Raw genomic sequence first — 12,013 nt, 5'->3', positions numbered from 1 at the left:
ACACACACGCGGCCGCGGGCCCGGCGTGAGTTTAAGCCACCGGGTCCGGGACTGGAATCGTGGTCGACTACATGGGAATTCAACAACACAGCCATTATGCTAATTGCTAGTCCCTGGTAGCTTGCTTTCTCATTTTCCCTCTCTCTCTGGCGAGTGCAAGTGCTCTATAACAAATTTAAAATATAATAGTAAAGGGACCAGCAGTTGGTATAATGGCTCTGTTGGTAGACTACCATGTAGCTGACTGTGGTTTGAGTCCCGGACCCGGTGGCTTAAACTCATGCCAGGCACGTGTGCGTGCTTGCTCAAGATCCTGAGAGGAGAACGGAGAAGGGATTGTAGCAAGGCCACCCCCTCAGGGGGCGATTTCTTGCTTTTTGTCTTTCTGTCTTTCTGGCAATCACATGTACTCTATAGCAAAAACCTCTCCAAAAAGAAAAAATAATAAATAGACCAACGGATGGCATAATAGTTACATCTCTGGACTCCTATGTAGCTGACTGCAGTTCAAGTTCTGGACTTGGTAGCTTAAAATTCACACCAGGTACGTGTATGTACATGCCCAAGATCCCAGGAGGAGAATGGATAAGGAACTGTGGTGTGTCCATTTCCTCGGGGGATGATTTCTTACTTTCTGTCTGTCACTCTCTGTCCCTCTGGCAAGTACACAGGCCCAATAGCAAAAAACTCTCTAAAAAACTATCATAATAATAAATTAAAATAAATAAATAAATCCTTAAAGAATTTCTTTTTAAATAAAAAGGAATACTGGACCTGGCCCGTGACCTAGTGACTAAGGGAGTCAGATCCCACATGGATAACATGGTATGTAGAAGTTCATTATGAGCATCAGCAGATGGCATAATGGTACATTGCTGGACTCCCACATGGTAGACTGCAGTTCGAGTCCCAGACCTGGCAGCTTGAGACACACCAGAAGTGTGTGAATGTGCATGCATGCCCAAAATCCTGGGAAGAGAAGAGACTGTGGTGTGGCCATCCCCCCCAGGGGGTGATTTCTCACTTTCTGTCTGTGGCTTCAGTGAGTATATGCACCCTATAGTAAAAATCTCTTTAATTTAAAAAAAAAAAAGGAAGTTTATTATGTAACATTCTCTCTGCTTTCATACAAGATGACAAATTTTAAAAATTAAAAAGATATGATTCTGTTTGGACTGTCTAGTTATTTCTTTCTTTATGTATTAGGTGTTATTTCTATAGGTATCAGGAAAGTCATGACGTATTTTTCTGTTTTTCTATGCAAACATGCATCATGACTTTCCTGACAACAATATAAGAAAGTTCATAGAAAGTACATAGATTTAAAAACTTTGTGGCATCAAAATAAATTCATACTTTTTTTTAAGATTTTTTTTTTTTTTTTGCTATTAGGTGCACAGCGCTTGCTGGAGAGACAGAGACAGAGAGACAGAAAGCAAGAAGTCACCCTCCAGAGGTAATTCAATCCCTTCTCTTCCATTCTCCTCTCACCTCCTCTCACGATCTTGGGCACACACACACACACACACACACACACACACACACATGTGCCTGGCATGCCTGGGACTCAAACTGCGGCCGACTATGTAGGAGTCCAGTGATGTAACCATTACACCATCTGCTGGTCCCATAAGCTCATACTTTCATTTTTCCATGAACTTGCTGAAGTAAAACCCCTGTGTTTGCAAAGAAAAACATTCTGAAAAAATATACATCAAAATACTAAAAGTAGTTATTTATTTTTTAAAGAATTATTTTATTGGGAACCAGCAGTTACCGTAATGGCTATGTCGCTGGACTCCCACGTAGTCGACTTAAGCCACCGGGTCCGGGACTCGAACTGTGGTTGACTACGTGGGAGTCGAGCGACATAGCCATTATGCTAACTGCTGGTCCCACTTTTTTTTTTAAAGAATTATTTTATTTAACTTTATTTTATTTATTCATTCATTTTCAACTTTTAAAAAAGTTTATTTTATTTATTATTATTATTTTAAATTTGATGAGAGAGAAAGGGAAAATGAGAAAGCAATCCACCTGGTTCAGCACCTTAACCACTACGCCACCCGCTGGTCTCCATTTGACCACAGAGGGACACAGTGAGAGAGAGAGAGAGAGAGGAGAGAGAAACCACCAGATCCAGGACTTGAACACAGTCGGCCATGTGGGAGTCTAGTGCCCTTAACCACCACACCACCTGCTGGCCCCTAAAAGTAGTTATTAAAGGTTGGGGATCATATTTAGTTGATAACTTTTGCCCCTCTTAATTTCTAATTTTTTTGTCAACAATCATATATTACTTATATAACCTTTAAAGTACACAGCTTGCAGATAATTAAGTGGTTACATTGCTGGACTCCCACATGGCCGAGAGCATTTTGCATCCAGACTTGGTGGCTTGAAAATCACAACAGGTGCATGTATATGTGTGCCCAAGATTCCAGGTAGAGAATGCAGAAGGGACTGCAGTGTGGTCATCCCCCGGGGATGATTTCTTGCTTTCCCTCTCTCTCTTTGTTTCTCTTGCCAGCGAGCACACATGCCCTAAGGCAAAAATCTCTTTTAAAATTTTTTTTTATTTTTTGGGACCAGCAGTTAGCATAATGGTTATGTTGCTGGACTCCCATGTAGTCGACCGTGGTTCGAGTCCCAGACCCGGTGGCTTAAACTCACGCCAAGCGCGTGTGGATGCATGCCCAAGAGCCTGAGAGGAGGGAACCAGCAGTTAGTGTAATGGCTATGTCGCTGGACTCCCACGTAGTCAACCACGGTTTGCATCCCGGACCCGGTGGCTTAAAACTCACACCGGGCCCAAGATCCCGAGAGGAGAATGGAGGAGAAGGGATTGTGGCGTGGCCATCCCCCCTGGGGGGGGTGATTTCTTGCTTTCTGTCTCTCTCTGTCTTTCTGGCGAGTGCATGCGCCCCATAGCAAAAATCCTCTCAAAAAAAAATTAAAAAAATTTTTTTTTCATTTTTTTAGAGAAAGGATTTTTGCTATAGGGCACATGCACTCACTGAAGAGACAGACAGTAAGCAAAAAATCACACCCCCCCCAGGGGATGGTCATGTCACAATCCCTTCTCTTAGGATTTTGGGAATGTACACACATGTGCCCAGCATGGGTTTAAGGCATGAGTTTTAAGCCGCCGGGTCCAGGACTCAAACCACAGTCAACTACATGGGAGTCCAGTGACATAACCATTACACCATCTGCTGGTCCCAGAAAGAAGAAAAAAAAAATCTGTTAAGTATGAAAAGAAAAAAAATGTTGGCCAAAAATCTTCTGAAACTATTTCAAAATTACTCTAACTGGGACCAGCAGGTAGCATGGTGGTTGGGGCTCTGGACTCCTATGAGTCAGACTCCCGTGAGTTGGCTCACGGCCAACCATGGTTCAAGTCCCAGATTTCATCTCACTCTCTCTGTCTCTCTCTGGTGAAAGCACGTGCCCTATTGCAAGGTTTTAAAAATTAATAGTAACAGTAAATACAATTAAATAAATAATTCTTAAAAAAATATTCTAGCAGTTTAAAAGCATATCCTGGCCTTGTAGGGAGTCATAGAGAAAAAGTCTTGATAAACAGTAAAATTCACCACAAAGGGAAGCATATGGTTCACATCAAATGCCTGAGGAGGATGAAATATAACCCACAGGTGACAATGTATTTCCAACAGGCCAATCATGTTTCACACCAACTAAGATCCTGGGGTCTGCTGGTCATATTTCTGTGGCATCAGTGATGTCACTCAATGAGATGAGAAAGGCCAAGGAAATTCTCTGAAGAACCAACCATTCATGGGACAGCCATGGAGGTCATGTGCCCCACCTCGGACAGAACGGCTCTCTGCATGCTCCTAATTTGCTACAGTACAGGCAAGTACAGATAGCTTTTCCCAGAGTTAACTTTGGGAAAACCAGTTTGTTCCAAGTTTATCTCCCTGGTTTTCCTTTAATGTAGATCTAAAATATGAATCCACCTCTTTCTCACAAAAACTAAACTGAGAATTTACTTATTTTATGATCTTCTGAGGTTCTAGGAAAATGGAATCCTAAGTCAGCCCTAGCCCAGAAGAACTACCTCAAAGGGTACACAGGTGGAATTTATTTTTAAGTGTTTGGGAATATTTTAGCATTGCAAGGTTAAATTTTGAGGCTGAAATAAAAATAGGAAGCTGAGCATGGAAGGTGTGTCCTTGGTCCTGGTGAGGGACTGGACTGGATTTAAAACGGAGGTTAGCAGGCCAGCCCACTTAGATCTGAGGAAGAAGCTCCACACTGAATGTTGGAATCAGCCACAACTCCAAGGTTAGCACTGGGCAGAAATGAACATGTTACCACTCTTCCTCTCAGGGGATACACATTATTCATTATTCAAATCTTGCAACATATGCAGGCTAGTAGTGTGGTGGTTAAGGGCTTGGTAGGCAGTGCAAGTCCCAGACCGTAGGCTTGCAAAACACACCAGGTGCATGACCAAAATCCTAAGAGAATGGAGAAGGGAACGTAGCATGGCCATCCTCCCTGGTAGTTGCCTTCTCACTTTCTCCTAAGGAGAAGTGAACTGCTTCTCCAGTAACTTCTAGCTAACAGAGATGTAAGCAAAATTCTGTATGCAAGCACAGGAAGGACAAGAAACCAGCAGCAATTCAAAACCAGGCTGCACAAACAGCAAAAGCTAAGAAACATAAGTCAGAAGCTCAGCTTGGTGGTTCTCACTGTCATGACAAAGGCTAAGGCTACAAACCAAAAGGTAGTCTTCATGGTGCTATAGAAAGATCTTCTACCTCTTTCCCATGGAGAGCACTGCGACAGATGTGTCTTTAAATGTGAAAAGGCACTCTGTCACTCTTACGTGCACGTACTATACTGTGAATAAAGAAAAAAGGCTTTGGAACCAGCAGTTAGCGTAACGGCTATGTCACTGGACTCCCAGGTAGTTGGCCGCAGTTTGAGTCCTGGACCCAGTGGTTTAAACTCACACTGGGCGCGTGTGCATGTGTGCCCAAGATCCTGAGAGGAGAATGGAGGAGAAGGGATTGCAGCGTGGCCATCCCCCCTGGGGGGTGATTTCTCGCTGTCTCTCTGTCTCTGTCTTTCTGGAAAGCGCATGTGCCCTATAGCAAAAACCTCTCCAAAAAAAAAAAAAAAAAGGCTTTAAAGGAAAAAAGTGTGTTTCTATTTTTAAAAAGCTGGAAGGTTGCTATGTGATGGGTGGAGTCACGTATGTGATGGAGAAATCTAGAAATAAAGGGATTCCGCCTTTGGTTACATGATCACATGACAGCCACACATTTACACATACTCTCTAGCAGGGTCTGCACAGGAAGCAGCGTGGTGTGCTAGAAAAAGCACAGACTTTGGAATCCAACAGGCCTCACTGGACTCTCAGGCTGCCGTTTGCTGTGTGGTCCTAGCAAGTTACTCCATCCCTCAGAGACTCCCTCTTCCTCTTTATACTAAAATGGGAAACACTGCTCCATCTTCTGCAAAGGATATGTGCGGGTGTGTGAAACATGCGTGTGAAAGCACCTGGTTCAGTGCCCAGCACAGAGTAAGTATTCAACAAATGGGAGTTGTGATGAGGTAAATTCATCAAAGGCTGTTAATATCATCTGCAAATTAAACAGCCAATAAGTTTTTGTTTTGTTTTGTTTTTTTGCTATAGGGCGAATGCACTCGCCAGAAAAAGAGAGAGAGACAGAAAGTGAGAAATCACCCCCCAGTGGGGATGGCCACACCGCAATCCCTCCTCCTCCATTCTCCTCTCGGGGTCTTAGGCACGCACGCACATACATGCACCCAGTGTGAATTTAAACCACTGGGTCTGGAATTCGAACCACGGTCAACTACATGGGAGTCCAGTGACATAGCCATTATGCTAACTGCTGGTCCCAAAAGCCAAACAGCTTTTAAAGGGTGTTTACCGTGGAAATACCCTGAAGTAAAGGCAGTGATCCTTAAACTCACTTATCAGAATCATCTGATCTACTAGTTAAAAACACGGACTCCGGGGCCCCTCCCCAGTTTGGGATACAGGTGGTCCAGAATGGGGCCCCAGAACCTTCATTTCCACAGGATCCTAGGAGATGCTGATGCTGTCGGTTGGGGACCACACACAGGAGAACCACTGCTACCAGGAAAGTGAGACGGAAGGAGCATAAACATGGTCTAATCCTACAAGGAATTCGTCGAAGATCTGGAAAGTGCAAATACAAAATGATTTAACCCCACAGGCATCAAGTCCTACCATCCTATAAAACGTACACATCATTCTTTTCTTCATTTGTTTTTTCCATTTCATTTCACAATTTATATTTAATTGTTGTACACCTGTGTGGGGCACTGACTTTTCAAAGCATGTATGCTGTGTCTGACAATCAAATCAAGGGTACAAATTCATTTTGTAAAAAATGGGGCTGCCTGGGCCAGCCAGGGGGCATGGTAGTTAAGGCAACTAGGTCTCACATAGTCAACCACATGGTTTGTGTCCTGGACCTAACAGCTTGAAAAACATGCCAGGCACACGTACATGCATGCCCCAAATCCTGAGAGAAGAGTGGAGGAGAAGGGACTGTGGTGCAGCCCTATCTCCCACAGGGGAGATTCTCACTTTTTCTGTCTCTCCAGTGAGCACATATGCCCAAACTGACAAAAAAAGGGGAGGGGAATGCCAGTGTCCAGTGGTACTCATCCCTGCAGTGGCTGGGATAAACACCGCAGGCTGACAGTTTTTGTAAATGTGAGAAGTAAATAATTAGGCAATGGTATAGTAAAGCAGAAAGCAGACATCTCAAAGTGGCACTTAAGAGATGATGGAAACAGGGAAAACAAGTATGTAGAAAACAAGTATGTATGTAGAAACCAGCCCAGCCAGTTCAGTATCCATGTGGGAGACTCTCAGCACCAGAAACAATGATAAAGAGGTTGGGAAGGGGGACCAGCAGTTGGCGTAATGGCTATGTCACTGGACTCCCATGAAGTCGACTGCGATTCGAGTCCCAGACCCAGTGGCTTAAACTCACGCTGGGCGCATGTGAGCATGTGCCCAAGTTCCCAAGAGGAGAATGGAGGAGAAGGGATTGCAGTGTGGCCATCCCCCCGGGGGGGGTGATTTCTCGCTTTCTGTGTCTCCGTCCCACTCTGTCTTTCCGGTGAGCGCACGTGCCCTATAGCAAAAACCTCTAAAAAAAAGTTAAAGAGGTTGGGAAGCAGTCTCAGAAGGCTAACTTTCTAGGCTGCCTTGGATTGAACATTATCTCTGCAAAATCTTGGACAATTTAATCCCAGGGTAAAAATGGCTGCGACAAACAGAGATGGGGCAACAGGTAAGGCCAGATTGAGTGGCATGGAAACAGAAATAAAGGGACAAAAACAGTTAAACAACTAATGTTAATTCTGATGCAGGTAAACCCAAATACCCCCTTCATCACTACAGTGGAGAACTTCACAAATTCTGCTCTGTAAGATGATGGCCCATGAAGGGCGTCTCCTAGACATGACACATACAACTACATGAGAATGAAGCCTTGGTTTTTGTTTTGTTCTGTTTTTGTAGTTTTTGCTATAGGGCATGTGCACTCACCAGAAACAGAGAGAGAGAAGGGAAATCCCATACCCCCGTCTCCACTCAGTATTTTGGACACACATGCACTTGACCCCAGCATGATTTTCAAGCTGCCGTGTCTGGGACTTGAACTGCACAGCTGGTCAGGTACGATCAGTACCTTAACCTCCATGCCACCTGCAGGTCCAAGCCTCATTTTTATTTTTGTTTTTAAGTTTATATATTTTTTTCTTACAGGGAGGAAAAGGAAAAAAGGGAGAGAAATAATCACTCCCCAGGAGGCATGGCCATGCCACAAGGGAAATGGGGAGGAAATACAGGACCTCTGACAGGGTACTATCACACTAGCCCAAAACCCCAGCTTACAATCAACCCAGGATCTGAACTCTAGACCTTCCCATATAGCTCCAGTATTGCCCAGCAGCACCCACGGCCTGTACTACCATAGCTGGGCTCAAGCCATTTAAATCCCAATATTTATGAACCTAAGTGTTACCAGGCATTAATCAAGGAGGCTAAGAGAGGTCAAGCATGATTCAATAAAAAGAGACCAAAACTTCTTTCTTCAGCTTTAAATGATTTACGAAATGTGTTCATTTAGTAGTGCATATGGTTAATTAGCTATCACTATATCTATTATTACCAATCTTATCGATTTTTTTTTAGAGTTTCTAAAAATTATTGGTTTATTTTTCTATGTTCACCAGAGAGAGACAGAGAGACAGAGACATAGAGAGAGGTGAGAAAGCAAGCCACCAAGTTTGGGACTCAAACTACAGTCAGCCATGTGGGAGTCCAACACTTCAATCACCATGCCACCTGCTGGCCCTACTAATTGTATCAATCTTTATCAATTTGGAATTTGAAAATTCCATAAAAATTGGTTTTAAAATAATCAGCTCTGGGACCAGCAGGTGGTGTGGTGGTTAAGGCATTGGACACTCCCACATGGCCGACCATGGTTCAAATCCTGGACCTGGTGGCTTGCTTTCTCGCTTTCCCTCCCCCTGCCCTGCCATGTATCTCTCTGGTCAAATTAAAATAAATGAATGAATAAATAAAATTAAATAAATAATTCTTTTTTTTAAAAAATAAGCTCTATTTTGATCGCTATTTTTCACTCGACGTTAATAAGATAAGGTCAGCCATGAATTATACTAAAAAGGATATAATATTTGACCCACTGGTCTATAATACTCAGCTTCAGCAGAAGACAGTTGACAAATTCCTTTCCATCCAAGACATAAGAGACAAAGAAACCCTAAGACTGTGGGGTTTGGATGGTTTAACAGTGGTAAAATACAACATTTCACAAGGATGACCCACAGGGAAGGTTCCCTCCTGGTCCATGTCTGGAGACCTCCCTGAGTATGCCCGGCTCAACTGTGGCCAAGATTCTGAAGACTAGAAGTCCAAAGGCAGAGACCTGGCTTGTCTACAGCATGGCCAATGGCAGCCCAGAGGATGGCTGCTTATGCAGAGAGAGACTTCTGACAACTCTTTTGTAATGACCAAGTCTTGTGAGAATCAGTCCTTTCCCATGAGAAATCAGAACTCACTGGGTCTCCAGAGACACACTATGAATCCACTGATAGGACTGCTGCCTCCATGATTTACTCATCATGAACCAATCACCACGGAATTCTAGAGCCTGAAATTTCAAGGATAAACCATCGTCCAAACTGTAACAGGGCAGACCCTGAGTCAGGACTCTGTTGGGAATGCTGTACCTCTCTTTTTTCCCTCTGTTGCTCACTTGCTCATGGAAGAAACAAATAAACAAATTTTTAAAAAACTTAAGACAGCTCAAAAAGTAGGGGCTTGAAACCCTACCTCATATCTTAAACCAAATTAAATCTCGGCAGTTATCAAAGTGATATCAAATTTAAAAAACGAAACCTCAGGGCCAGCCAGCAGTATAGTGGTTAAGACAGATAAATCCCACATGGCCAATAGCACAGTTCAAGTCTCAGACCCAACAGCTTAAAAAACACTCCGGGTGCATGTGCATGTGTGCCCCAAATCCTGAAAGGCCAATGGAAAAGGGATTGCAGTGTGGCCATTTCCCCAGGGAGTGCTTTATCTCTCTCTCCTTACCCCTCCCCACCAGGCAAGCATACATCTCCTACAGCAAAACTAAAAAGAAAAAAAAAAAAGAAAGAAAGAAAGAAAAACAAAAACAAAAAAAACCTATAGCTTAAAAAAAAAAAAGACCAGGACCATCGGATGACATAGAGGGTAAGGCAGGTGGATCCCACACAGCCGACTAGTTCCATTCCTGGACCCAGAGGCTTGAGAAACACGATGAGTACATGTACATGCATGCCCAAAACCCCAAAAGGAGAAGAGGCTGCACTGTAGCCATTTCCCCCAGGGGGTGCTTTCTCACCTTCCCTCTCTCTTTTTTCCTCTCTCTCCAGCTAGTGCACACACCCTGAAACAATAGGAAGGAAGGAAGGAAGGAAGGAAGGAAGGAAGGAAGGAAGAAAGGAAGGAAGGAAGGAAGAGAAAGAAGGAGGGAGGGAGGGAGGGAAAGAAAAAAAGGGAGGGAGGGAGGAAAGAAGAAAGAAGACTAATATGTTGGTCTAAAAATAATAAAATTTTGGGACCAGCAGATGGCATAATGGTTACATCTCTGGACTCTCAAACAATCAACTGCAGTTTGAGTCCCAGACCTGGTAACTTAAAACTCATGTTGGGCGCGGGTACCAGCAGATGACATAATGGTTACACCACTGGACTCCCACGTAGTTGACTGTAGTTCGAGTCTCAGACCCAGCGGCTTAAACCTAGCAAAAACAAAAACAAAAAAAACTCATGCCGGGTGTGTGTGCATGCCCAAGATCGTGAGAGAACGGTTGAGGAGGGATTGCAGCATGGTCCTCTACCTGGGGGGGGAGGGGTGTATGTGTGACTTTACACTTTCTATTTCTCTCTACTTTGCCACCTGCTGACCTCGCTTTCTGTCTCTATTTCTTCAGCAAGCGCATGCAACATGTACCAGAAATATCTTAAAAAAATAAACTGAGGCCCGCAGGTGGCATGGTGCTGGACTCCCCCATGGCTGACTGAGGTTCGAGTTCCTGACCTCCTCGCAGCTTGCTTTTTCCCTTTCTCTTTCTTTGTCCATCTTTAGTCAAATTAAAGAAAGAGAGAGAGACAGAGAGAGGGACAAAGAAAAGGGGAAGGGGAAGGGGAAGGGAAAGGAAAAGAGAAATGAAAGGAAAGGAAGAAAAAAATTTTAAAAATCTAAAAATAATAAAATAAAATTTCAGGGGCCAGATGGTGCCATGGAATTTTGGCTAGATCCCACATGCTGACTGAGCACTTCAAGTCCCAGACTGGTGTCTTGAGAAACACATGGGTTTGTGTGTGTGTGCCAAAATCCCAAGAGGAGAACGTAAGAAAAGTGATTGTGGCATGGCCATCCCCTCCTGCAGGAGTGCTTTCTCATCTTCCCTTTCTCTCATTCTTCCTCTCTATCCCTCCCTGCCAAGCATACAAGCCCTACAACAAATTAAAATAATAATAATAATAAATAAAATTTCTGGGCCAGCCCCATGGCCTGGTGGCTAGAGGAGCCAGAACATACACAGCCAATCACACCGTTCAAAGCCCAGTCCCAGTGGTTTAATGAACAAGCCAGATGGGACCAGCAGTTAGCGTAATGGCTATGTCGTTGTACTCCCACATAGTTGACCACAGTTCGAGTCCCGGACCCAGTGGCTTAAACTCACACCGGGCGAGTGTGCATGCGTGCCCAAGATCCTGAGAGAAGAATGGAGGAGAAGGGATTGCAGCGTGGACATCCCCCCGGGGGGGGATTTCTCGCTTTCTGTCTCTATATATCTCTCTGTCTGTCTGGCAAACACACGTGCCCTATAGCAAAAACCTCAAAAAAACCAAAAACAAGCCAGGCAAGTGTATGCACATTCCAACAGGGTGGAAAAATGAAAGAGAAGGGAATGGTGGTGCTTTTTCCCTCTCCCTTTTACTGTCTCTCTTGTAAGCACATATATTCTATGGAAAGTTAAAATAACATAAAATAAAACTTCTATCTGCAAAAAATACTGTAAGTAAAATTAGAAGACAAATGACAAATAGAACACAATATCTACAACTCAGACCACAGATTAAGGGTTAATTTACATAAAAGTGTTCTTGCCAAGCCAATTTAAAAAAAGAAAGACCAAAGGACCAGCAGTTGGCGTAATGGCTATGTCGCAGGACTCCCATGTAGCCGACCGCAGTTCAAGTCCCAGACACAGTGGCTTAAACTCATGCTGGGCGCGTGTGTGTGCCCAATATCCGGAGAGGAGAATGGAGAACAGAATGGGGCGTGGCCACTCCCACTGTGGGGGCGATTTCTCACTTTCTGTCTGTCTCTCTTTGTCTTTCTGGCGAGTGCACGCTCCCTATAGCAAAAACCTCTAAAAAAAAAAAAAA

General features: G+C 43.9%; 1 protein-coding gene across 11 annotated transcripts in view; it reads right to left on the bottom strand.

Moving 5' to 3' along the window:
* Positions 1 to 12,013, bottom strand: part of WDR20 (WD repeat domain 20) — a 94,890-nt gene that overhangs the window by 45,310 nt on the left and 37,567 nt on the right. The window contains exon 2 of one of the 11 annotated variants that reach the window (XM_014592196.2): positions 6,065 to 6,199. The exons of 9 other annotated variants lie outside the window; for them this stretch is intronic. In XM_014592196.2, the coding sequence (XP_014447682.1) occupies positions 6,065 to 6,070 (6 nt within the window). In that variant the 5' untranslated portion in view covers positions 6,071 to 6,199. Of the gene's footprint in view, positions 1 to 6,064; positions 6,200 to 12,013 lie in introns of those variants that run through there. One more of the 11 variants, XM_014592197.2, reaches the window with a different exon arrangement.

This window comes from Tupaia chinensis, unplaced genomic scaffold, assembly GCF_000334495.1.
Source record: "Tupaia chinensis unplaced genomic scaffold, TupChi_1.0 Scaffold000671_1, whole genome shotgun sequence".
NCBI lineage: Eukaryota > Metazoa > Chordata > Mammalia > Scandentia > Tupaiidae > Tupaia > Tupaia belangeri.
The sequence above is the reverse complement of the archived record's forward strand: the minus strand, read 5'-3'. Positions and strand labels throughout refer to the sequence as shown.